Source organism: Silene latifolia, chromosome 6, assembly GCF_048544455.1.
Source record: "Silene latifolia isolate original U9 population chromosome 6, ASM4854445v1, whole genome shotgun sequence".
In the NCBI taxonomy this organism is placed as follows: Eukaryota; Viridiplantae; Streptophyta; class Magnoliopsida; order Caryophyllales; family Caryophyllaceae; genus Silene; species Silene latifolia.
In genome coordinates, this window is record NC_133531.1 from 125,931,321 (window position 1) to 125,959,081 (window position 27,761).

General features: G+C 36.3%; 3 protein-coding genes and 1 non-coding gene across 4 annotated transcripts in view; 3 read left to right on the forward strand and 1 right to left on the reverse strand.

Moving 5' to 3' along the window:
- The first annotated feature begins 907 nt into the window (after positions 1-907).
- On the forward strand, positions 908-1,014 carry LOC141589290 (small nucleolar RNA R71). Its single transcript, XR_012520236.1, has one exon. It is a non-coding gene; the product is annotated as a small nucleolar RNA R71 (small nucleolar RNA).
- A 5,919-nt stretch (positions 1,015-6,933) lies between these two features.
- LOC141588628 (uncharacterized) lies at positions 6,934-7,479 on the forward strand. The gene is made up of 2 exons (XM_074410060.1): positions 6,934-7,042; positions 7,139-7,479. The coding sequence occupies exons 1-2, from the start codon at positions 6,934-6,936 to the stop codon at positions 7,477-7,479; spliced, it is 450 nt and encodes a 149-aa protein (XP_074266161.1).
- Positions 7,480-8,339: 860 nt separating this feature from the next.
- LOC141588629 (uncharacterized) lies at positions 8,340-8,957 on the reverse strand. The gene has a single exon (XM_074410061.1). It carries the CDS (start codon positions 8,955-8,957, stop codon positions 8,340-8,342), a length of 618 nt encoding a protein of 205 aa, XP_074266162.1.
- A 3,570-nt stretch (positions 8,958-12,527) lies between these two features.
- LOC141658968 (WAT1-related protein At5g47470-like) overlaps positions 12,528-27,761 on the forward strand; it is a 29,039-nt gene continuing 13,805 nt past the window's right edge. Inside the window, exons 1-5 of the mRNA XM_074465679.1 lie at positions 12,528-12,727; positions 12,879-12,944; positions 20,579-20,695; positions 21,044-21,287; positions 22,007-22,168. Coding sequence (XP_074321780.1) covers positions 12,528-12,727; positions 12,879-12,944; positions 20,579-20,695; positions 21,044-21,287; positions 22,007-22,168 — 789 coding nt within the window. The remainder of the gene's footprint in view (positions 12,728-12,878; positions 12,945-20,578; positions 20,696-21,043; positions 21,288-22,006; positions 22,169-27,761) is intronic.

The following is a 27,761-nucleotide window of genomic DNA, read 5'->3' on the forward strand; positions in this document are numbered from 1 at the left end:
AACTTGCTTCTTCGGTGCTTCATACCTTGTACCACTCCTCAAGTGAATGACACTAACCGTTTCATGTCTTGGCGGATTACTTTGAGGTGGTAATTGCCCCTTTTGTTTTTGTGAGCTTGAAGATGCTAGTTGAGTCAATTGGGTTTCTAACATTTTGGTGTGAGCTAGGATGTTGTTGATGGTGGTTTCCTTTGCTTGACTATCTTTTTGCATTTGAGTGAAAAACTCTTGTTGATTTTTTTGCATTTGAAGGACCGCTTTTTGAACATCAAAACCTTGGTCATTTTGTTGATTGTATGGAGATTAATTTTGGTAACCTTGGTTTTGGTTGTAAAAGGGTCTTTGATTTTGGTTTCTCATGGGAGGTGGGGTGTATGTTGTTTGAGGGTTTTGAACATTTTGGCTTTTGTATGAGAGATTTGGATGGAATTTGGTGTTTTCATTGTAATAGTTGGAATAAGGGGTACCACTCTTGTATGCTTGGAAAGCATTCACTTGTTCATTTTTTCCCCTACATTCACTTTGGTCATGTCCCAAAGTTCCACAATTCTCACATATCCCACTTGGGATTGATGAAGATGCCGTCATGGCATTAACATGATGCTTTGGTGATTTTGAGGCTTCTTCAAGTCTAGCCATAGCTTTTTCAAACTTCAAATTGATGGTATCAATGTGAGCACTAAGTTGAGCACCCAATTGAGTAATGGAGTCCATTTCATGCTTTCCTCCTCTAGTAGCCTTGCAAGGTCTACTATATTGTGAGTTATGGACCGCCATTTCCTCAATTTTGTTCCAAGTTTGATTGTCATCAACTTCGGTGAACATTCCATTTAATCCCATGTTGAGAATGTTCCTTGAATCTTCATAAAGACCGTTCCAAAATTGTTGTACCAAGAACCACTCTCTAAGTCCATGGTGAGGACATGAGCGACAAATTCCCTTAAACTGCTCCCAAGCTTCATACAAAGATTCTTCATCCCTTTGCTTAAAGCCCGTGATTTGAGCTCTTAGCATGTTAGTCTTTTCCGGTGGATAGAACTTTTTGTAGAAAGCTAGAGCCAACTTTTTCCAAGAATCAATTCTGAGAGTAGCCTTATCAAGGCCTTTCAACCATTGTTTCGCGGTGCCAATTAGAGAAAAAGGAAATAAGACCCATCGAATTTGGTCTTGAGTTACACCGGTTTGAGAAATCGCATCACAATAGTCACAAAAAGTCTTCATATGAGAATGAGGGTCTTCACTAGGCATCCCCCCAAATTGGCTTCTTTCGACTAATTGGATAAATGCGGATTTGGCAATAAAATTTCCGGTTAGATGTTGTGGTGTGGGAGTACCATTGGGTAGGTTCTCCTCGGTGGGTACGGAATGTGATGAAAACTTAGGCATTGTGGGTTGATTTTGTGTTGGATTTTGTGTTGGGTTCTCCTCACCTTCTCTTGCAAAAGGGTTGATGAACTCAATAGTATTTGGTTGAATATCGACAACCTCACCAATACCTCTCAAATTTCTCCTAGCAAGTCTTCTATTGGTTGTCAAAGTTCTTTCAATTTCACGATCAAAGGGTAACAAGTCACCTTGTGACCTTCTAGACATGCAAAATATCAAACAACTCGAAAACAATTAGAACAAACCTTGAGGAGTTTTACTTCCCCAAGGCAAAGAAAGACACAACTAATAACAATGTAAGAAAATCTAAATCAAGTTAACACCGTCCCCGGCAACGGCGCCATTTTTGGTCGGACTATGTCTTTTCGGTAACTTGTCGTTAGGAGCACCTAGACCAAAACACAATTTATAACTTCACCAACAACTCTACAATTAGTAAAGAGGCAAGTAAAGGTCGGATCCCAAGGGACGGGAATTGAGATGAGATTTCTATTGCAACTAGTGGTGTCTTAGGGGGTGTCACAATTGGGGTTGATGTATAAGATCACTAAACTAAATAGGAATGAAAGTAAACAAGCAAGATGAATTAAAAGGGTTGTAAACAATTGATGAAAAGCACTAGGGTGTCATGGGGTCATAGGGGATTCATGGGAATTGATCATACAAACATGTTCTCAAATTATAAGCAAGCAATTATTGTTGTGATGGATCGAGTTGGTTTATATCTTACAATCCTAGGAAAGTTTGGGTCCCGGAGACAAATCAATTAGATTGTACAACACCTACAAGTCGACTTAGTCTTCCATACTCAACAACATGCATGGTCTAATAAGATTCGAGTTGGTTTATGTCTTACAAGTCTCATTGAAAAGATAGGTGATGGGTAAAAAATACAAGGATTCATAGGCTCACATTTCATCAAACATAACATGTGCATGAGTTGAGATCACAACAAGCAAGCAAATAAACTATGAAAGCATATTAATTTAAGCATGAATCATTCCTCATGTTGGTTTCCCCTAATTACCCATTAACCCTAGCTAAGGAACTACTCATTCATTATCATGTTGAACATGCTAGCAAGGTTGTCAATCATACCAACAAAGTGAAACATGATGAATAAATGAAAGTAATTAACAATAATTAAAAAGGGATTAAGAGAATTATACCTACTAATGATTCCAATAATAAAGCAAAGAATAAAAGAAGTACTTGATGCTTGATTGGAAGGTTGTCAATCTCCCAATAATAACCCAAATAATCTTCAATTACCCAAAATAAAGGATGAACAAGAGAGAGATTAAGGAAATAAAACTTGTATTAAAACTTGATTAATTGTTGATTACAAGATTAAAGAGAGATTTGATTGATATTAACTACACTAAAGATTGCTAAGAAGAACATGCTCTTCTAATTAGACTAATGGGGTATTTATAGTGGGGATTAGGTGGATGAATTAGGGTTAACTAAGGGCTTAAATGACGATTAAGTCCCTAGTTAAGGAAACGCCGGTCTTTTTGGAAAGACTCCGGTCTCTAGGGAGACTCCGGTCTCTAGAAAAAAATGTGCATCCTTCCTTGAAGCTTGAAGAAGACGAAATGGGACTGCCTGAGAATCCGGGCGTCTTTAGCACGGAACGGGCGGATTCGGTGGTCTCTGCCCGGGCGTCTTGTGGAGAAGACGGACGTCTTCTGGGGCTGCTGCCCGGGCGTCTTGGAGTGAAGACGCACGGATTGTGGTGGTGGAGGACGGGCGTCTTCGGGACAATCCGCACGGATTGCTGGACATTCTCGTTTCTTCTTCTTTTCTTCGTTTTTCTTCATAAGATCCTTGGGGATTTCCTCGGGGATGCAAGGATCTTTTCTCATCATTGCCCATCTACTATAGTATGTACAAAGGCCTTCTAATCTTGTCTCTCCTTGATGCTTGGTCATTGAATTCAATCAATTTAGTCTCGTTTTGCCATGAAAATGCAAGGTTTGCACTCCTTTCCTACCAAGGGATCAAAACCTCAAAGAATATGCAAAACAAAGAACTAAAGACAATAAATGACCCAAATATGCACTAAAAAGCATGGGAACAAGGCTAATTCGGGGACTAAGTGTGCTCTAATTATGGTCACATCAAGTACCCAACAGGCAGACTACTGTTTTGCGTAAAAAGCTACTTACTCGACAGAGTAAGTCCTACTCGATAAAGTACCCATAGACATAGAAAACCGTAGTATTACAAAATCAATCACAGATTACCCCAAAATTTTGAGAGGAAGAAGTTTTAATAGGGTTTGAGGTTTTGGAAAGATAGTAAATAAAGAAAAGAATGAAGAGAAAGGGGGTATAAGTCCCGAAAAATCCCGTGTACTGTAGCGTACTTACTCGATCGAGTATCTGTGGTACTCGATCGAGTAGCCTCTACTCAATCGAGTTAGGGTTACTCGATCGAGTTTTCGTTGGGCAGAATAGACAACGATTCTGCTTTTCGGCAAATTCGATCAAGTAATCCACCTACTAGATCAATTAAGGCCTACTCGGTCGTGTAGGCACTCGTACTCGGTCGAGTAAGATTAAAACAAGCGACAAAAGATTACAAACTCGATTAATCGTTCCTGCAAAATAACAATTCCTATATGCACTTAGTACACTACACACACATACACACACACAAATCCTGACTCAATATTCCCATTCGGAGTGGCTGGCTTAAGCATATTGGGGCCAAGATTTTGGAATGAGGGCGCCTTCTAACCCAAAATCAAGCAATTCAAAGGGCTCTCAACACACATACACCAGGTTCATTTTATTAGACTCACCACGTTCATTAGATTCATTGGTTACGGGTTCCAAAGTCGCTGCTCTGATACCACTTTATAATACCCCCATCTACTAAGGAGCCTTAACAAGACCTTCCCCAGCAGATAAGGGCGTTACCATCTCGGTTGCCCGAGGAATAGTAAATATCATAACATCAATAAAAGAAAAATTATGTTTATTACAAGTTTAACTCGACAAAAGAAAAGATACAACTAATAACAAACACTATCAGCTACGGTGATACTATCCATGCCATGGCTCAGTGATAGACTCGTCCCTTCAAAGAACCCAGCTAAGCTCCACATATCAACATCTGCTAAGACTGACTGCTCACCATAATGGTTCACGGCAGACACAACACAGAAGAAATACAGACAACACCACACAAGGTCAGTAGCCGAAGAAATACAAAACACAAAGTACGGCATACACAAACCCAAGTCCACCTCCAATCACCCATCAATCATCTGACTACCCTAGGGTAAAGTCCTACCGGAATATCCGTCGCAACAGATATTCCACACCGCCAGTTGGGGACCGCAGCTATTCCCACCTAAGCCTCGCTCATCTCTATTGAGTATATAACCCATGTCCATTAATGTGCACATCCCTCATGTGACGGGAACCACAAGGCGCGAATCAAGGGCGTGGAGCCATTCCCGAGATGACTCCACTCAGCCGAGTATGCACCTCACAAACCACAGACAATCAACAACAACCAATCACAATAGCAATGTAAACATAACCAATACCAACCAGTCAAAACAACCAACATACCAAACAATCAACAACACTGAGTAGGAAAACCTACCTTTAGCAATCAGCAGCAACACTGCATACGACCATATGACGACAAGCAATCACCATTACCACCTATTACAAACAATATGGCAAACCCTATTACTACCAATCACAACCACAACCAAAACTAAGGAAGACGATGATGATGATGATGATGATGATGATGATGATGATGATGATGATGATGATGATGATGATGATGATGATGATGATGATGATGATGATGACGACTTACCTACGCTCAGTGTCCCGGCAATAACACCGCTACCCGACTCATGCCTCCCATCGGCATGGTGTCTCAAAGCACAAAGGGTTCCAAGGGATGAAGGTTGGTGAAGGAGAGATATACCGACGATTAGGTTTAGGAAGAAATGAAAATGAACACTGATTTTGGGTTCACGACTTCACAATTTATATTTTACCGCAGGGCTCGACTTACTCGATCGAGTGTGGAACTTTGTAACATCCCACGTTAATTGAAGAGGTCTAGTTATAGGCTTAAATGACAACTGCTTAAAAGGTTTGGAAGTAATACTCATAACAACAAAGTGCACTTTCTTTTATGGTCATCCATGCAAAAGAACTCCACAGTTAAGCGTGCTTGGCTGGGAATAGTCTTAGGATGGGTGACCTCCTGCGAAGGTTCCCGGGATGCGCATGGGTGAAGACAAAATGCGCTATAAAGCACCCGTGTTGATCTGTGGGCCATGTACACAGCCTGGTGAGCTATCATAAGTAACCGCTCCCGACCCGGTTTGGGCCGGGGTGTTACAACTCGATTGAGTGGCCTCTACTCGATCGAGTCACTGAGCTACTCGATCGAGTAGCCTATGCTAGATTGAGATTCCTAAACCCAAGGGTTATTATAACGTAAGATCGAACCAACAAAGGTCTCAAGAGGTCTAGACATGTGTCTAAGGTCAGTCAACGACGGTCAAGTGGTCCTTAACGGGGCGGGTATTACATCTACGGTGACTCAAAGGTGGTGATCAACCAATTCCTTGGTGAATACGAAGTGAAAAAGGAAGACTTAATCCATTACCATCAACGGGCCTTAGAACCGCTTAATCAACTTGACTCTATCAAAATCGGTCATGTACCAAGGAGTGCCAATAAGTTGGCTTATGCGCTTGCTAACCTTGCAGCCACTTTGGCACTGGGGGCAAAAGAATCTACGCAAGTCCCAATATGCAATCGTTGGGCGGTGTCATTGCTTGAAGGAGAATAAAATGTAGATATGACCAACATGATATGCGTATACACGGCTGATGAAGATGATTGGCGTCAACTTATCATTTACTTCTTGGACCACCAAAAATTACCCGACGATCCCGGACACAAGGTATAAATACGTCGGCGTGCTCCTAAGTTTATTCACTATAAAGGGACGCTCTACAGAATTTATTTCTCAGGGCAATGGTTGAGGTGTCTAAGCAAGGACGAAGCTGCTGAAGCAATGCATGAAGCTCACTCTAGTATTTGTGGCGCTCATCAATCTGGGCCTAAACTTTATGATCGCGTAAAGAGAATGAGGTATTATAGGTCAACCGTTGTGCCAGATTATATGGACTTCGCGAAAAGTGTGAACCTTGTCAGTTCTACGCAAACTTCAAACACCAACCGCCAGAGCCCTTACACCCTACTGTCTCTTTATGGCCCTTTGAAGCTTGGGGACTTGACGTTGTGGGACCTCTTACTCCGAAGGCCTCAAATGGGCATGAGTATATTCTCGCTGGCACAGACTACTTCTCAAAATGGGCAGAAGCTGTCATACTACTGAAAGTGAAAAAAGAAAATGTTGTGGATTTATTCGAACCCAGATCATCTACAGATATGGCGTACTTTGCGTATCACAACTGACAACGGGAAACAGTTCTTCAACCATCTAATGACAAGTCTGGAAGAGAAATTTAAATTCAAACAATACAAGTCATCAATGTACTACGCTTTTGCAAATGGTTTGGCTGAAGCCTTCAATAAAACCCTTTGCAACTTGCTGAAGAAAGTACTAGCAAAGTCAAAGCGAGACTGGCATGAAATAATTGGTGGGACATTGTGGGCGTATCGTACCACATACAAAACACCTACTTAAGCAACCCTGTATGCGTTGGTGTATGGAGTGGAGGTCGTGTTGCCTTTAGAGCTGCAGATCCCTTCTTTATGCATCGCTATCCAAGAGGGACTTACAGAAGATGAAAATGACAAATTGCGTTTAGTAGAGTTAGAGGTTGTCGATGAAAAAAGATTAGAGGCTCAACAAAAGCTCCAGTGCTACCAAGCAAGGTTGTCACGCGCATTCAACGAAAAGTTGCACCCTCGCTCTTTCGAAGCAGGAGACCTGGTACTTGCGGTAAGAACGCCAATCATCACTTCTCACAAACCAGTTGGCAAATTCACCTCTAAGTGGGATGGCCCATATGTGGTGCAGGAGGTCTACACAAATGGTGCTTACAAATTGTGGATAAAGATGGCGTTTGTGTAGGCCCAATCAATGGAAACTTTCTGAAGCGCTACTATTCTTAAACCCAGCGGTGAAAGCTCCTAAGCAAGAGGTTAAATTGCACACACACACACACACAAAAAAAAAATCTCACAAAAAAATATCTTTCCATCTTTTATGAACTACGTTGGCTTGATCTTGTAAAGTACTTCGTGTTTTATAGGTACGTAGGCAGCTTGGGTGAACATGTAGCTCAAGTGCAGCCACACCACCAAACAAACACCAAATTCCCTTTTTATGAACTACGTAAACTTGATCTTGTAGAGTACTTCATGCTTTACAGGTATGTAGGCGGCAGCTTGGGTGAACATGTACCTCAAGTGCAGCCACACCACCAAACAAACCCCATCCATCCTTGAACTACTTTGGCTTGATCTTGCAAGATTGTTGATAACTTTGCGAGTACCTAGGCAGTTTGACCAAACACTTTGTTCAAATGCAGCCACACCAAAAAAAAAAAAAAAAAAAAAAAAAAAAAAAAAAAAAAACTTACAAATTGGCACGCTGGGTGGGACAATTTTCGCACTTCATCTCCGTTCTTTTTTTTTTTTTTGCTAAAATGTAAGATATTATAGAAAAGGGTAAAAACCGTCACCAATTACAAGAAAAAGGCCCAAGCACATACCTTCTCCCTACAAACAAGCCAAGCCCATATCGGGTCAGCACAACAATCATAAAACAGAACAACAAAAGAAGATAAAGCAACCATATCTTCAGACAACAAAAACCCCCAATTCACACGTCCCCGGAATCACAAAATCAAACTAACTCCTGATGATTCTCTCAATCCATCTCTTATCTTCATCTCTCACCTTACTCAAAGAAAACCCCATAAGATGGATTCAGAGCTCAGCTATGATGAAGGAAGCAATTTTAGAAGGTCGGAGAATCTGAAGCTCAAATCTGCTCGTATTCCTCTGTCTCCAGATATTGTACATACATGCATTGATGATGGCACTCAAGATCCCAATCTTGTTCTTTGAGCCACTGCAACTCAGGCGCCATTGAAGCAATTGCTGTGTAGGTAACCGGATGTTGAGTCTAGTTCCCACGGCCTCTATAACCTTCATACTGTACTCGCATCTAAAGAAGAGATGTTCATTGGTCTCTAATGCAAGCCCGCAAATACAACAGGTATCCTCCTCAATAATCCCCAATCTATGCAATTTTTCTTTTAGATTTAAGCAGTTGTGATGATAAATCCATGCTAGGATGCTAAGCTTAGGAGTAGACCATTTGTGCCAGACCAACTCATACCACTGAACGTTATCGCCTCTGTTTCTAAGGTAGTCATAACCCTTCGCTACTGTATGATCAAGGCCTTTCTGATTTTTCCAAACCTGTTGATGATAAGCAATCTCAAAAATGCCCTTGGTTTGACATATTTTCCTCCAATACCAACTGGAGTCAGACGGAGGAGAATATTCAATCCAAGTGTCAAGTTTAGTAGCAAGTTTCATGACAAAGTTGAAGCCAACATCATAGTCTCTACAACCAGTCTCGAGGGGGCATTTGTAGACACTAAAATTTTATATTTAGCATCTACTTAATATATGGTATTTTTACTCTTAGGAGATCATTATCAAAAATGATTGTTATAATATCTTAAGATACAATAGAATATTTATTTCATGTCTTGCCCTCTAAGCTACTAGACTATAAATACAGACTTCATCTTTAGGCTTAGAGGAGATCATGGATTAAGTCTCAAGTAAACGACCTCGTCTTCCTACTGTCGAATTGTAGGTAAGATGGAATAAGTCACACAAAAGACCCCATCATCTCCCTACGAGATTAAGTCGATAAGACCCTGGTAGTACTATCAAAACCCTAAATCCCTTAGAGGTGGAATCAAGAGGTCTACGGAAATTGTAACCTTCGATCTTTCGATAATAAAATAAAACTCTTGTTTCCGTATGATTTTGTTCCTTTTTATTGTTTATCGCAGGCATGAATTTTTATGGTTTACGTGTGGATTTGCAATACTAGTATGCAACCAACATCAATTTCCCAATAAAGCATGTTATAATGCAATTATAACATTTACAAATGTAAATAACTATATTTCTAAGACTGAGTAGGTAAACCATACCTCTTGCAAATCTTCAACAACCAAGCACACACACTAGAAGGGCTCCTCTAAGAAGTCTCCTCCTACATTTAATTAAGGAAATACTATCAGAAATGTATTTTACAACAATAATAATACTAATAAACCCTTAAATAAACTTTTTAATTACCAAATACCCTAATTAAATTCCCATAAGAGAAAACCCCCAAATATCCAGGGTTACTAATAAGAAGAAGAAGAAGAAGAAGAGAAAAAGAGTGAACAATAACTTACAAAGGTAAAGAAATGAAAAAGTGTGAAGCTTGAGTGTAAATCTCACACAATAAGGGGGAAATCTCTAATGGATAATGGTTTGGGAGTGTTTGAGAGGTTTTAGGGTGGTTTAGATAGATTAGTTGGTGTTTATGGTTTCAAAAGTGAAGAAGAAAGCTGAAAAGAGAGTATATATAACAAGGTCTAACACACAGAGCCCCAACACGCGAAAACAGGGTATGTGCCCGTACACTCGATCAAGTGCGCCACACTCGGTTGAGTGCACCAGCCACTCGGCCGAGTGACACACAACCAGAATCTGGGCTTAGGCGTAGAAGGCACTCGGTCAAAGGACTCGGTCGAGTACTCTGCCGTACTCGGCCGAGTGCACAGCTATACAATCTGGGGTATTATAGAAACAGACTTTAAAAAAAATTACTCCTAAAGAATGACTTATAAGTTATAATATTTCACTTAAAATAAGCAGGTATGAATTGATGACCAGCCTTCTTTAAAAAGCATAGTATATCTTAATTGAGCTACCCTAAGTGATTTATTTGTAGACGTAGTCACTCTTGGGTTGGGTGGATACTTCAAAATAATCCAAAAGTATAGGGCGAGTAGGACCATGCCAACTGTCCGGTTCTACTTAAAAAGTTTAATGACCGTAAGATAGAAGATTGAAATATAAAAAATGTTATTAAGATGGAAGATCTAGATAATTTCATGAAAAAAAATGTGTGCCCTCTCCATCTCAAACGCCATCCACAACTTAAGTAAGGGTAGTTTAGTCAAACTTAGTTAGGAATAATAACAAATTAAATAAGGTAGGAGTAGTTTTTTGGTCAATTTGTCACATTCCACTATTTTTCTTACCAATTTGTCATAATTCGTAGATTGTTTTACCAATGTGGCAAACATCTTCCACTTTTTTTACAAAGGTTGTTTGGTCGTATCCTACATGTTGGAGATGTCGTATGACAGTAGAAATGAGTTTACACATTCTAATTCATTGCCCACATGCGCAGATGAATTGGAAATTGTAAGGGTTGACGTGGAGGAGTATGACATCGCGTTAAGTGTATTGAGGACTAGGTAAAGCTATGGTTGAAGGTGCAAAAAACAATGAGGGGCTAGAGTAACTATAATGGCATAGACACTGTGAAATGATCAAAACTCGGTTTTACATGGGGCTTAAATTAGCAATCCAAGATTGATGATGAAGATTGTGAATTGGTACATAAAAGCTTTCATAGAGACTTCACAAAAGACAAATGATGATAAATTAAATAATCAGATTTTGACTTCATTTAGTCTTTATGTAGAGGAACAATGAAAGTTTTATACTGATGAAACAATATTTAACGAAAAAGGGTGCGGACTGGGTGTCGTTATTTGAGACCATAAGAGTAATGTATGTAGGTCGAGCTTCGAAACGTCTAAGTGTGTTGGCAGTGGAATGTGGACATAGCAGAGGCAAATGCGGTAATTGGAATAGAAATGACATGGCAAATGGGGCTCAAATGTATCACTCTTGAGTCTCACTCCTTGTCTTTAATAAAGTCTATGCAAATAAAGAATGGTTCGTGCACTTATTACATGGAAAATGTTATAGAGGAAAAATGGGATTTAGACCGTAAGTTTGATTGTGTTGATTTTAGTTATGTAAAACGAAATGGAAATGACGCTTCACATTCTATGGCGCACAATGCGCCTCCGGACTTTTCTACCCCCAATATGGGTGGACTCTTTCCCATAAGCTATAGTGGACGTCGTGCCTACCGATCTTGTCACGGCTGTTAATTGATTATTGAAAGATTTTCCCTCAAAAAAGATTTTTTTTGCTTTTAATTCGGTGAACTATTAAGAAAATGAATAGGTGATCGAGTAGTTGGAATGGTAAATATACAATTTTATAGATCAACTAAGAAACAAAGTTAGCACAGACCCTCAATAAAGTCATGGTATAGACTAATGTATAGAGTTCAAGAGTACATCAAAGAATTTAAAAATATAGGGTCATAATATAGAAAACCAAAAACTTCGGAGATACAATGTAAAATTTCCGAAAAAAAAAATTATAATATAATGCATAATATTGATGTAATCGTTTCCAAGTTCAAGGAGTTGCGATTTAGGTCTATATAATGCAAGCATTTATGTTTCAACATTTCTCACTTAATTTAGTTATTTGGATTTTTTTTAACTGAAGTTATTTGAATTGGATTTTAACTTGTGGTTATGATTCTTTATTAATCATTATCACTATCTTTGAGAAACTTCCCTAAAAATTAACACCCATATGTATACCTCCACGGCTTACTTTATCATCATTTTTCCCTGAAATTTTTTTATTCTATTGCTATTATGATCTAAAGGAATTAAAATTTAGCACAGAAAAATTGAAGAATATCTCAAAAATAATTTTCTAAAAAATCAAATTCAAAGGCATAAAAAGATAAAATTTTACAAGAGAAAGTACATTACAAAATCACATATTTTCATTTCCGTACGAATCGGTTTAGATGTATACAAGTTTTGCACTTGAATAAAAGAGTGCAGCGGGAGATAAAAAGAGAAGAAAACTACAATCAGGGAAATTCCTTGAGATTTAATTTAACATAAGTAAAATTAGAAGAAAAATATAATATAGCATGCATGGTGAATGTATAAAAAAAAAGTGGAGGAAGAACATAAATAAGCAAAAATGTCAGAGCATTCAAAAAAGGACGTAGTGGAAGATGTAATAATAATAGGAGGGTTGATTGGTGTGCAATTTGTATTTGCAGGGAATTCTGTGTTATCAAGTTATTTGTTATCTTTGGGTATTAATCCCCTTTCTCTTGTCACATTTTCAGCCTTTGCCACCTTCATTGTTCTTTCTCCCGTTTCCTTTGTCTTTGAAAGGTAACAATTCTAACTTATAATTAATGTGTTATTATTTCCTTTTGATTGGGGCATGCTTCGACAAGAATTTAGGCAAATGTTGTGTGTGACTTCTTTTTTCTTTTTTTTTTTACCTTTGTTTCTTTTGATTGTTTGAAATGATGATTTGCAGAAAGCAATGGCCAAAAGAATTCAGCTTGAAGCTTTTAATTCAGCTTGTTCTTATTTCTTTTAGCGGGTAAACATTTCATTCACGCACTCGAGTTACTTACAAGGAAAAAAATAAATTTTTTTTTTATCAAAACTGGTTTATTTTCAATCCTAAATTTTGAAACAGTCTTACATAACAATATTTGTTTTTTTTCGTAATTTGTTATATAAATGTTACTAAAGTAGGATATAAAATTAACTTATTTTTACCATAAAATAAACTATTTCCTTTCAAATAGTGAAAAGCTAAAAATTACGCAACAGGAAATATGAGGGAGCATCTATTATTTAACTATTCAACAAGTATTATTCTACGAATATACCGTGTTTATGTTTTAATACATGAACTTATGGTCGGCAGTAAAATTATCATGCAACTGATTTTATTAAGAATTGGTGTATTTTTCTCCAATGGTTAAGCGAGACCTATGCTTGGTTGTAAATGTTTTTGAAAGTTTTTCCTTTTTTTTCAAAGCGATTGAAAAAGTGTTAATTGGACTCAAATGTTTATAGATAATTAATGGATTGCCGTCAAATTATCTCTCGTGATATAATATGATAACACTATTAAATTCATGAAAAGAGTTTACACCACACTTCTAAGGAAGAGAAGACAGTTAACTGTATAAGTTAAGAATATAGAGCAATGAACTATCTTCTCATTATGTCAATGTGAAGAACATTTACTTATGGATAGCTCGAATAATAAGGATTCATTTTTGTGGTCTATAGGGAGCCACAAGGGCAATTTGATGTTAACGGGGTTTGAACGCATGTTATGAGCACCACCTCTTATAACTTTACCAAGTAAAATAGTTGACATCTGCACATTATAGGAATTTGACAGTACTCTCTTCTCACATGTGAGTCTCTTAGAAAGCAAAAATTGGACCAAATAAAGAGAAGCCAACAAATTTAGCCTCATTTAGTTACCAAATATAGGGCCAGATTCAATCACCATACGTAGGTCATAGCCATAAGCTCTCATACCATGTTAAATACTACTCCCTCCACACATCTATCTTCACCTCATTTCATTAAAATACTCCTCACATATATTAGATAAATGAGGTGAACACTTAAATGCGGAGGGAGTATAATTCATGAAAAAAGTCTTGGTAACAACTATAATTTAACAAAGAGTTCACTTCATAAGTTTAATAAGGTTTCATCCTAAAACTAATTGGTTATAAAAGATTTCATACGCCTAAGAAGGTTCCTTCTTAACTACCATATAAAACACTCATGAGTGAGCAAACTATATAATAGAAGCTCTTAATAGAGACTAATCAGGTTAAGTAAAATCACTTCACACCTTAACATAGTAGAATTTTGAGTTTTTCTATGTGAAACCCTCCCGTTTCTTTGAATTTTACGTGGTATCCTTTATTTTATTTTTTAAACATTAATTGTACTTCTAAACTTCATGAAAACTTCTTAAAATACACTAAATGCTCTAATCTACCCTTTTAAATGTTTAGTTATGCACTTTCTATTGATTTTTGACGGTAATTTGTCAAGCCATTATCACAAATACCATTACTCAATCTTAAACATATTTTTCTTATTAAAATTAGCTAATAAAAAATTGACATTTACTATTTTTGGGTATTTTAGGAACAATTAACAAAATTTAGGAGCACCATACTACCAGTAAAATTTGTAAAAAAACAAGGGGTATCACGTAAAAATCGAAAAAAATGAGGATACACTAATAAAAATTATAGTCAGCTATTTTATGGGTAATCTCATGATAACTTAAGACCGCCCATCTCATAAGACAACTAATGTAACAAATTTTTTTTTTTTTATATTACATAATAAAGAGAGTGTTTTGATATTAATGTACAAAAGACGTTAATAATGCTAAAATTTCAATAAAGACATGAAGGAGTATTTATACGAACTCCACTAAATATTTTGGGGAAGTACAACTAAAAAAGATACATTAGAATAATAATTAGTAAAGGTAAATTCATGACATTTCTTTAAAGGTAAAATAATATCTTGCAATTTACTCGTTTTCTTTTATTAATTAACCATACTCATTCTTCCTTTCCAAGCCTAAAATTCATTCACTAGTCGCAGTCACCCACTTTACTATCACCTCACCACCATTACTAGCTAACCATCACCACCACCACCATGAGCCGACTGCCACAACCATGTATTAATCATAATCACTACCACCACCACCACCTAACTACCCCACCACCAACTCGATGTCGATACAAAACCTTCATATTTGACCACAAAACCCCTTCAAAATCACCTACCACCATATGGTTGGCGACCACCCACTCCTTCCGTGTGAAGTTATCTCATCTCTACTATAAGGATCTCCTCATTCGGACTCCAGGACACCACGCCATCCTCCACTTCGATAACCCTACTCCACCAATGGGTTTGTTGGAGAGCAAAGGTTTTTGATAGAGAAGGACTTAACAAGCTAAGATGGTTGAAGTGGGTAAGAATCACTGGTGGTGGTGGTGGTGGTGGTGGTGATGGGCGGCTCAAATTTACTTATCAATGTCTTAGTATATTTTCTTCCTCAATTAATGTACTTAAGATACATGAACCGCACTACTATACCACTTATAAATAGATAAAGCTCTGGAAGATTTTTCATTTACAGCAATCACAAAAACTCCGGAGAGACGGTCTCTCAATAGCGTTATTGAGATACCTCTCACATGATGGGTTGAGGGACCCACTGAATTTCTTTTTTCTCTATTATATCTCCCACTAAATTAGTCGGAGACGGTCTCTCATGAGACCTACTGGACAACAATTCATTTATTTCACAACTACAAATTAACGAAAGGTCTTATGAGAGAGAAATGGAGGAATACCAAATTAGTGAGGGATAACCATGTTACTAGGGTGGCATAACTTTGTAATACTACTATCATATTAGAGTATAAGAATTGAACACCTACTTCCACGATTTACCTCGCTTATTTAGGTTTTGTCCAATTTATGTTAATCCGTGAAGCAAGAGAAGCGATAATAAAAGTTCTCCTGTGTTCTTTTCATCTTTCGTTGTAATACTTTTTATCTCCCTTCTGACTACAGAAAGAGAGAAATTCTAAACTTCTCTGACAGTGGTGTCAGAGTCATGGTTAGTAGTCTCGTTATATTCTTATGCATATTATAATAGACTATATTTACTCATAAAAGTGACATGCTCAAACTCTGCGCATACACTTTTTCATATTAGAAACTTATGATAGAGGATAACTTGTACTATAAGGATTTTATGAGCACATTAGTTTAGATAAATTTGAAAGCAAGTTAGACAAAGTTTGAGAATTAATAAATTAAAAATTTATCTCTATCATTTGAAAGTATATCGATCAAAAGTTCATTATAGCAGGCTACTACTTTCAATTTTTCTTTGACAAAAATTGAACATATGATTCAAAGAAAACTCTTCGATATGAAGCTTTCTTAGTAAGACGATTGATGGAATTTGAGTGAAAAGATGGTTAATATATGATTGCACTTGAACAATTTCAAGGCCTTTTATATCACTAAACCAAGGTGGATATGGAGATTGAAGATGAGCTGCATGAACATTATTGCTGATAAGATATCTCCCTCAGAGTGGGACATTTTACTTGTTTCTCCATTAACTCATATCTTGGAATAAATAGCGCCATGCATATCATCTCTGATAACCTACTAAACAAAGAAAACAGGGGACAAAAGTATGGTGCCTCATCACAATTCGACGTTAGGAAATGTGGCTGAGAATTAAGGGAGAAGTGAAAGTCGTGATTGGCACAAAAATAGAGGACATTATAAATCAAAAGGATGATCCAAGTCTTGTTTTAGAGGTAAAGACACTAGTCACTAGCGTGGAAATAAGATCTTAAGAAACTTGAATGTCAAAACCTTAAGAGAAATAAAAAAAAGAATCGTCAAGCAAGATAAAATTGACCTAAACAAAAAGAAGAGTTGAGCACTCGAGCACCAATGTCGATACTGAGGCAAAAGTCGATATATTTATAATGGGAGAAGGTAATTACCTCCGGTTAGCTTCTAATGAAATTTTATGGACTGTCATAAGAAAGTTGATTATATCATAATGAGGAATTAAGTCACTCATCACAAGCAAGATTGTTAGTTTTAGAGATATTTGATTGATAACTAGTGTTGGTTGTAAGATCATGTTAAAAGACATGAGGATGTTAATAGACATGAGGCATGTACCCATGCTATAACTAATCATCGCTCGAGACAAGAAATAAAGAAGATACCATGTATAAGGATGTCTTTCACCCACATCCAATCAAATTCAATCCACCCAATCCTAAAAGATGGATGAAAACCCGATTTAAATATATGATAGATGGATGACAGATGAAATGGATGACGGATGGATGGTGGGTTAGATGAATAAATCTCACCCGTCATCCATCCACCACCCGAGATTAATATTTTTTTTTAAAGAAAAACATATATTTAGTACTCCCTCTCAGTCACTATATTGTTCCCATTTGATATGGGCACAATACTTAAGGAAAAGTATTAAAATAGGAGTAAAAGAGTTGTGTGGGGTTGGTAATAAGAGAGATGATGAATTATATTGTGGGGCCAAAACATAAAGGAAAGTAATAAAATAGGAGTAAAAGAGTTGTGTGAGGTTTGGTGATAGGAGAGAGGAATGAATAAAATAAGAGTAAGAGTTACCAAAAAAGGAAATGGGAACATTAGTTGAATAATCCGTTTCGGGAAAATGGGAACATTATAATGACTGGGAGGGAGTATATTATTAAGATATAAAATATTCACTTTTGTCTAGTTTTTCTGTCTCAGACTATTATTTAGTGAGCATACACACTAAAACCTGAAAACAAACTACTTATCGAACTTTTTTTTGTAAATTAAAACTCGTCGATTTTTTTAGCTATAACGTATTTATATTTAATCGTCGATATTCACCCAATCCACCCGTTTCAACCATGGATGACGGATGGATTGATGATGGATGATAAGTTTCAAGGATGGCGGATAGGTTGGATGAGATTTTAAAGTGACGGGTGGATGATGGATGAGATTTTAAAGTGACGGATGATAACTCAATTCATTGTCATCCATTTCATTTTAAGAAATGGAGAGGATCCTTACTCGTGTTTCTCATGATAGTTCAACTCATGTGTTACTACACAAAAGATTAGTGGCATATAAATGAGAAAAGCTTATAAATTCTATTTTTCAAAACACGTCTTATTCAAGGTGAAAGGTAAATATATTTAATTCTACACACATTATTTAGTAGGGAAGTGACAAAAGGTCTCACTTCATATATCTAGTTCATCAATTAGAGGAAGATAAATCCTAAATCTGGTTCATACAATGCTTTATCTTCGAAAATAAATTCTATGGAGATGAACTATAGTCGTACAGTTTTATTATTGACCATTTCATAAGTGTTTGGCAATATTAGTTGACAATCAGAGACTAGGTATATTAGCTCTGCATTATTGTTCGTAATGACTCTTCATCGTCTCATATGACCAAATGAAACAGAGAGAAAAGAAATAAAATTTAATCATGATGACAAAATTAATCAAATAATGAATATATGGACGATAACTAAGATTCCTTAATTTGTCAATGAATAATGTCGCAGTACAACTTGAGCCACACCTTGTTGATAGAAAACGTCCATCCAATAGATGTTTTTATAAAAAGTATGAACTCATTAATGATAAGAGAAGATACATTATATAGAACTCAAAACCAGTTAATCATAAAGAAGAATAAGAGAAACCAAGGGAAAAAATGTAATCTTTACATGAGAACTAGACTGATGATCTAGTGGAGTTGCTCAAGGGAAAGCGGTGCGGGAAACGCACATAAGTGTTCAAGCTCAAAACTGAATAGAATAATCCTAGTCGGGTAGTATAAACCTTACGAGACAAATAAAGTCGAGGAAGATGTAAAGTCCGAAAAGTGAGAAAGAAAGGGTAGATGTGTTGATGAATATTGCATATTCTTATGTTGTTATTAATCTCGTGTATCTCATATATCTCATGATATGTACAAGACGCAACATTGCTTATGTACTTAAAATAGTCAGACGTCATTTGTCGAATCACGGAAATGAACATTAATCCCTCATGAAGTGGGTATTAGATATCTATGAGGTACAAACACGATTTACTTATATTTTGGGAAATATGAACATTTGCTAAAGGGTTACAATGATATCGATGCACATACAGTTGGTCATGTCGACTCAAGAAATCGACATTTGGATATTTGACTACTTTTGTAAAGGGAGTTATGTCTTTCATTGGCAGTCTAAAAATTTCATAAATGTGTTATTGCGAACCATCGAGGCTGATATTTTTAAGCCATTGAAGTATACAAAGAGATATCCTGACTGAAGATTTTCTTGCTAGAATATGGCCAAAAGTAAGCTAAGAGAAGTATGACCTGCTTGGTCTTTGTTAGAATGGTACTCACTTAGATTACGGTCTATTATTCGAATCAAAATACATTGATGTTTGTTATTATTGGGTTCGAGACGTGTTAGAATATAAGAAACTTTAGCTTGGTAAAGTTCACGATAATGATAATTGGACCGACATGATGACCAGTATTATTTCAACGAGTTACAGTGGCGCTAATGTGTTGTAACACCACATGCATGCTTTTCAAGAAGAGGGGGATTATTTGATGAAATTTCTCAAAAAAGGGATTTATCACATTAAACAAGGTCAAGTATTCACACTTGAAAAGTCTCTCATTCGTGGATCATTGTCTATGTACATTTTCACCATGAAAATAATGTACTTGATATTTCATAGAAGAACATGATTCTCACTACTTTGTAACCTATAAATAAAGAAGGCTTTGAGAGGTTTGTCATTCACAGAAAAATCATTCCCTCTCACAACTACAAATCTACAAGTCTGATAAAAGAGAAATCGTATTAGAGAGGGTCACGATGAAATAAGTGAGAGTCTTACAGATATCCATGCAACTTGGATGAATATTTGTGTAATCTTACTATCATATTGTAGTGGAAGGATTGGATATCTAATCTTACATATTTTGGTTTTCCATGTAAAAGAAAGCTCTCTTATGTTACTTGTTTACTTTTATTAGAGAAAATTGTTGATTACAGCCTTTTAAAAAGCACTTTTTGAAAATTACAGCCTTATATAATATTTTTTGAAAATTACATCCAAAATATTACTTTTGTTCTAAAATTGCACCAACTTGAGGTTTTCGGTGAATTTTGATGATGTTTTTATGATGTTTGGGGTGATTAATTGGTTTGTGTTAAGGAGAGGTAAGAAATCTGGGTAAGTAGGCTCTCAAATAATAAAGGGTACATCATAAAAACATCATCAAAATTCACCAAAAACCTCAAGTTGGTGCAATTTTAGAAGAAAAGTAATATTTTGGATGTAATTTTCAAAAAAAATTATATAAGGCTGTAATTTTCAAAAAGTGATTTTTAAAAGGCTGTAATCAACAATTTTCTCCTTTTATTACAATATTTTTATTATCTTCATCGTGGTTATACAAAGAGAGATGTTCAAATATTTCCCAACAAAAAGTCATTAAAAAATTAGAGTACTATTTATGTAATCTTATCAATCAATTAAGTGTTTCTATTTAAGTCATGCATTCATATTTCAGGGTAACTTTATTCCAATCACTTCTACTAAAGGGAATTAGTTTAACATCACCAACAATGGCAACAGCCATGCCCAATCTCGCTCCCGGCCTCATATTTCTAATCGCATGGGCTTGCAGGCTTGTTCTTTAATCTCATTTCCATAATATAGTAGAATTTAATGTTGAATTGTAAAAATACATGGTGTACTTTAAATACATGGACTGCTTTGGTTGACATAAAACAAATAAAGTGAAAATTCACAATTACAAATTCCCCCAAAAGTACACTAGGACCTTCTATGTAATTAGAAACTGACGAGTAACCTATTTTCATAGTTGTACCAAACTTTTTTGTGAATTTTCGTAAAATAGAAAATTATGGGAAAATTTATTTACTACACGTAAAAATTACCATTGTAAACCAAACGACATTTTATATTATTGTACTTCTCACAGAGTCTACTTGTGTCATTTAATTATATGCAGGTTAGAGCAAGTCACATTGAGTTGCACTTATAGTAGAGTAAAAATAGTGGGCACATCATTATGTGTAATTGGTGCAATTACTATGAGCATTTTCCAAGGGTCCCACCCTACTAAAGGCACTGATGGAGGGGCTCCTACTGCCACTAATCTACCACCTTATGACATAGCAGACACCCAACAGATCATTGGTTGCTTATACCTTACGGCTGCCGTTTTTGTATTGTCTAGCAATGTCGTCCTTCAGGTATTTAAAATAATAATATTCATTGAGTTAAATAATAATATTCATTGAGCTACATTATACTGTAGGTATTTTTTTAGTGATGTTTTGATTTTGATAGTCTAAGATAGGTATTTGTGATATTGAAGGCTTTTGAGGTTTAGTTAACATCGAACTTGTAAAAATCCTCCTAGAATTTTAAATCTAAGTTGTATAGGGATAATCAATTTTAGCCTCATTCATATGATTAGACAAACTATGCATACAGATTATTAGGTTTTATGTTGGTTGATTTGGATCATTACCAATGTAATAAATACCTTGGGGCGGGTTAGACGGGATCATTTGTGCACTAGTGTTCTATTATTGCATTTATCGAGTAAAAGTCCAATAGAGTTAGGTAAATGGTTGAAGAGTCGGTCAATCGATTTTGATTTGGATCATCTTAAGTCATGTCCATTCTTTCTTTACTTTGGTGTAATTTAATTTTTTCCAACATCATTTTTGAATTGGATTTTATTTTGGTGGCATCTTGTGTTCAGCCATCTAAAACCTTATTAATATTGAGTTTAATAACTCCACTAATGGTCAATTCAAGCTTAGTCGTTTATATTATATCCAGATTCTAACTAGGATTCAAACACATCGTTCTTGGGAATATCTTCGAATATAATACGAAAAAAATGAATTAGTAAAGTGAGTTGTCTATAGTCACTAAATGAAAGGGTTTGACTATTATACAGGCTCAAACGTTGGGTGACTTTCCGGCTCCAATGACTTTATGTGCAGTGACCTCATTGATTGGTGTACTTATAACTATACTTGTACAGCTTCTCCAAGAGCACCAGGTTACAGTGAGTTGTCCTCTCGTCAGTCTCGGCGAGTTGCTAGTTTACTCTCTTTTGGTAAATCATGATCCTTTTTCCCATTTATGTTGTCATATTTTCTTTTTTTATTTATCACAAATCAGGTATTTCCTTTATAAAGTTTCTAAGGTGAAAAGGTTGAAATCAAATATTGTACCTCGTACCTACTCATAACTACTACTCGCTTAATCACAACTAATTAAATTGCCCTCATTTTCTTTAAAATCAATGGTTACAACTGTTATTTTCTCATTTTTTTTCTTAATCTTAATCATTTAAAAATGAAAAGTTGTATTGCATTCTCCCATACTTCAATTATGAAGAGTATGCATCCAAGTACATAAGACGAAAAGGGAGTGAATTAGGTATCCTTTTAAAAATTTACTTCGACTTTATCAATTAAAGTAAGTTAATTAAATAATGTAAGGACAAAGTAATACAACTTTTAAATTAAGGATTAAAAGAGTACTGATTTATCAATTTAGAATAATAGTAGATTCAATGAAATAGTAGTGCGGACTTTAACCTGTTCGTGTTCGCGAGGTGATATAAAGACACCAAAACGAAACTTAAAGGTATTTGAGATAGATATATTTGTTGAGCAGAATTAAAGTGAGAAAGAAATTGCAGCTAAAAATAAAACAAAGTAAAAGCTATAATCAATACAACGATTTGAATTGGTTTTTTCTACACTCTATAGGCCTATATTATCTTATATTCATTTTATTGATATATTTTTATCCACTCCGAGTACATAAAAATCTCTTATAATAAAATGACCCGCAACCTACTCCGGTTTTGCGACTTCAGATTTGAAACAACTCCGTCTCAAACTCGACTCTTTAAATCTTAGAAGTTACATGATTAATTCTGTTGAGTTCTCCGGAGCGGGCTTATACAAATAGGTGTATGAGACCGGCCCAAAAGTAAGTGAGGTTTCATCCTAAAGCCAATTGGTTATAGCAGGAGTAGCCCACTTACTTATAAGTCAGTCCCTCCACTATATTTCTGCCAATGTGGGGACTATGCCTCCCACACATTGTCGGATTTAGGGGGGTCTGGTGGGCACGTGCCCACCCTGGGTTTTAAAATATTAATATGTATAGGTCTCACAATTAAGCAAGAAAAGATGGGAGCTTAGTTGGTAGGAACGTTGTCATGCAACTAGATAGTCACATGTTCTATTCCTAGTGCCAACTTTTTCGTTAAAAACATTTTTTTTTGTTGACTAGGCCCATATCTGAATATCTGATTGCGTAGTCTCTTTTTTCATAGTCTAAAATTGTTTGGCACAAGAATTGAACCCTTGATCTCCAAATAACATAGTGATGTCTTATTAATAAACCTAGTGTCAACCATTGAAACACTTGTGATAGTTTTTCTAACAGACATTATCTTATGTTTTATCTTATGACAAGAGAAATTATTTACGATGACATTTATTTATAAAGTGTTTTAGAGAATATTCAACGAAAAAAAGTTTAGTAAGCAAAAAATTTCATAAAATACCCAATTATTTTTCCACTTTATTACTTTATACAACATTAGTTTATGGATGTAAAAATTGTGAAATAAATATTGTTTTTTAAAATGAAGATAATGCATTAAAAAAAATTGAGCCCCCCTTTACGTGAAATCCTAGATCCGCCTCTGCTCCACACACATATGGAAAAAAAAACTCAAAAAATTCTCCTTCTTTGTTCACGAGTGAAATGATGAGAAGTTTAAGATCTACCTAATGAGATAAGAGGACATGTAACTGAGCAATAGTAAGTCTCTGATCACTTGAAGACTTTGAAATAATTTGCAAGAACTAATAGGAAGGCTCTTTTAAAAGCACTTTGCAAATGATTTTTATGCTCTGAAAGTCTTGGTGTTCGAATGAGGTGATGGTCTCCTTTTATAAAGGTAAGGATTGGTTAAGAAGGAATTAAATAAAATATTTTAGCCAAAACCACTTTAGCACATGAGCATGGAGTTTAGCTTTCAATTTTTGCACAAAATGGGACAATCCACCAAAATGGCAAAGTCGAAAGAAAGTTTTGGAGTTTCCTAAAACATGATATACTAGATGGTTTTTTTTTTTTTAAAAAAAAAAAGGAGACTTAAAGGAGTATTTTGGACTAAAACAATATATTCTTTCAAAGCTTTGTAAAACACATTTTGTTAATCTAGGTTAAAGCATTTTTGAAATCTTTTTTCAAACATTCTAAAGTGTGAGTCAAAGATAGTTTAACATCACAACTTATATTCCAAAAGAGATTTCGGATTTTATAAAGTCAATTGAAATTTTGAATTATCACACTCAAGCAACAATGATACTCGTTGTTTGTCATACAGACATGGGAATGTATTACTTTCGTAAAACTAGTTGCTAGGTGCAAGATCAATTACCCCTACATCATTACTACAACAATTGACTCAGTTTTTCATGAGAGGCTTCTATTATCAATGGATCATTCTTGCTTGATGGATTAGTAGAAGACTCATGTGAGACATAGAAACTAGGATAGAAACACATTAGATAAGTATAAACTTGTCATCATCAACGCAAAAGCTAACCAATTATAAGACGGGTTTTTAGTTTTATAAAAATCTTTGGATATTTTTGTTTGGTTGCTACGTGGAAATAATTTATTTGTGTTCCAAAATACATTACTAATCGGGACTTCTACATTGCCAATCGCCGTGGGTGAATACACATTTGAGGCTTTAAAATAGACCCACCAACGTGGTCATTTATCTAGAGATCAAGTATGAGAAAGGCTTAAACATATTCATTGAGAAAAAATAGCATCTAAGACAATGAGTACAATTGAGGCCTACCTCTACAATATTATACACAATTGGTAATCCTAAGCATAAAGAACAATTTATAAGAATATATCAATTAGAAGATATACTACAAATAATATGTTAAACATTTATATAATTAGGAGATATTTTCCTTAGTGTGCTCAATGTGCCCTATAAGACATATGATCGGGACAAGAGGCCAATTTCGATTACCAATGTAAGCGATTGTGGTTTAGAAACTAGCTTTGTTAGAGCGTCCGTGAGTGGTCATCATTGACAACAATCACTACGTGGAGAGACCTTGGTTGAAAACTTCTCACATATGAAATGACAGGCGGTTTAAGGGTTTCATTTTGGAGTGAAAGGCTGCATTGACACCAAGGAATGTATCAACAACAATGTCGTAGTAAATAAAATGGATTTTGGGTAAGGGTATCAGAGATTAATCAAAAAATTGACAAGCTAAGTGGATTAAGTTGTGACATTAAAAATGGAGCAGTATTTAGCTTCGAACAGGAAGAAACGAGTGTTAATAACACCACAAAAGATTGTCAGGTTATCGTGAAGGACAATGGTGAGAAAAAACTTATTAAAGAACATAAGGAGTTTTAGGGCGATGTGGCCTCATCATCATCATCTCCATCACCAACTACCTTGCTTTGGAAAATCGGAAAAATGGCTACAGTTTCAATTAAGGTCTCAGTCCACGAAACTCCTCTTCTATGTAACACTCTTAAGAGCATCCTTATTAAGGGTCTTCACCATGTCATAGATATCTGTTGCAGCCTAAGAGTCCACCTCAAGTGCTTGAGCTCAGTATACCAAATGTGATATAACGATCAGCCACAACTTTCATTAACACTTTAGACGGATTTCCCTTTTCATCTTGTAACGCATTCTCAGGGCACCAACACTTGTTTTGAAGCAACAACCATCTCTTCCTTAGCACTAAGGATATCCACATACCATAAGCAGGGATTGGGGTGCGTTATAGTGATGGTATACAACCTTTTTGTATATCATTCAAAGTATTAAAAGATAATGGATGAGATATTTTTGGGCTTATGTGTATTGAGATGGTAGAGGAGATAGATGTCAGCAATAGCCAATAGAGCATTTGCTATGGTCACTAGAGGGGATAATGATGCGACAAAGCATGTTAAACAGAATATGATGCTCAAAGAGGAATTTAGTGGAAGATGCAGGCACGCACTTTATGGAGGTGGGTAAGATGTATTTTGTGAGGTCGAGGGCAGTAACATAAGGAAAAGGTGGCCATTTATTCACTAGATGTAAGCAATACCATGTACTTGGCACACCCAAAAGTTTTTCAAACTCTGATTGAGAGAGTTTAAAGGGTTGGCCATTAATGGTGGCGGTGAGTTTTTTTAGGAAGGACTTTTTTAAAAGGTGGCATAAAATTGGATCACTTGACTATATAAATAGGGTTTGGAAAATCTAAGAGGTTAGTCTATTTTTGTGCCTCAATGGCTTCTTTCGTTGAAAAACGAAAAAGTAGGAGAAGAATTGTACCAAGTGGGATCATAATGACAGCTTGTTTGAGCTGAGCAATGCTCAAGAAGATCCTTACATCTGCCCAGCACATTAGGAGAAAGAGAAAATCTTGAATTAGTTGAAGTACAATCGCATCATCATATTTCACCATGGCCGTAACAGAAAGGTCTCTCTCTCTCTCTTGTGTATGCCCTTAATTTTTTCCGTTTTCCTTTCCCCGGTGGTCTTTATCTCTATCTCCCAGAGAATCCTTTACTGGTGCGGCAGTTTTCTAAATAGTTAAATTATCAGTTTGAGTTTGAGTGTTAGATAATGTGCCATCGAGTTTAGGAGGGAATGTTCTAAGTCTCTGATGGAGGCTTCTAAAATTCCATACCTTTGATATTTGGCAGAGGATCAATCATGGTAGCTTTTTTCTTTGAGGTTCTTACATACGGTTTCCTCATAACCGAGTCAACTTCCTTTTAGGTTCCTCGGGATTTACGAGCCGCAACCTTGACCCAAGAGGGTCCCTTTTTGGAGGTGGTATCATCCTTGGTGGAGATGTCAAAATCAGCCTCAGTTCCATTAGGGTTTGATCGATTTTTCATGGTGATTTTCGAGGAAGGAGATTCCTTATATAAGATGAAGAAAATGACTAAAATATTCGGTTCAGAATCTTCATTAGCTCTATTCAGTAGGTTTAATAACGCCATAGGTTCTCGAAGCGATATTATATGTAATACTTCAATGAACCAAAGACGTTATTCGGGTCGAGTATCCCCTTAAAGATGTCCATTGATACGCTTAAATAACTGGTGTTTGAAGGGATTGAAAATATTACTCATATCAACAAAGTAAACTTTATTTTCCGGTTATCCATGCGAAAGAACTCCATAGTTAAGCGTTCTTGGCTGACAGTAGTCTTAGGATGGATGACCTCTTGGGAAAGTTCCCGGGATGCGCATGAGTGAGGGCAAAAGGAGCTGGAAAGGACCCGTGTTGATCTTTGGGCCATGTACACAGCCTGGCGAGCTACCGTGAGTGACCGCTCTCGACCTAGGGTTTTGGCTGGCGTGTTACAAGTGGTATCAGAGCAACCCTGGGACCGTGTGGTAAACGTATGGTCAGGATTACCCTGGTCACCCACCTAGTGAGTACCCTGGTCACCCACCTAGTGGGGGAGAATTCTGGGCTTGGCTGTGGTCAGATATTGTCAGCCGCAATGAGGATGTTGCATTCTTCAAGACAGGTGTGTAGGATTCCACTAAACCGAAGATGCTAATCACGTGGAGTACCCCCTTGGAGAGGTCCATTGATAGGTTTAAATGACTAGTGCTTA

Excerpts from the sequence above, each read along its gene's own strand:
- LOC141588628 (XM_074410060.1), top strand. The coding sequence starts at position 6,934 with ATGTACTACGCTTTTGCAAATGGTTTGGCTGAAGCCTTCAATAAAACC. Across the intron at positions 7,043-7,138 it reads AGACTGGCATGAAATAATTG|AGCTGCAGATCCCTTCTTTA; the intron begins GTGGGACATTGT and ends TGTTGCCTTTAG.
- LOC141588629 (XM_074410061.1), bottom strand. The coding sequence starts at position 8,957 with ATGAAACTTGCTACTAAACTTGACACTTGGATTGAATATTCTCCTCCG.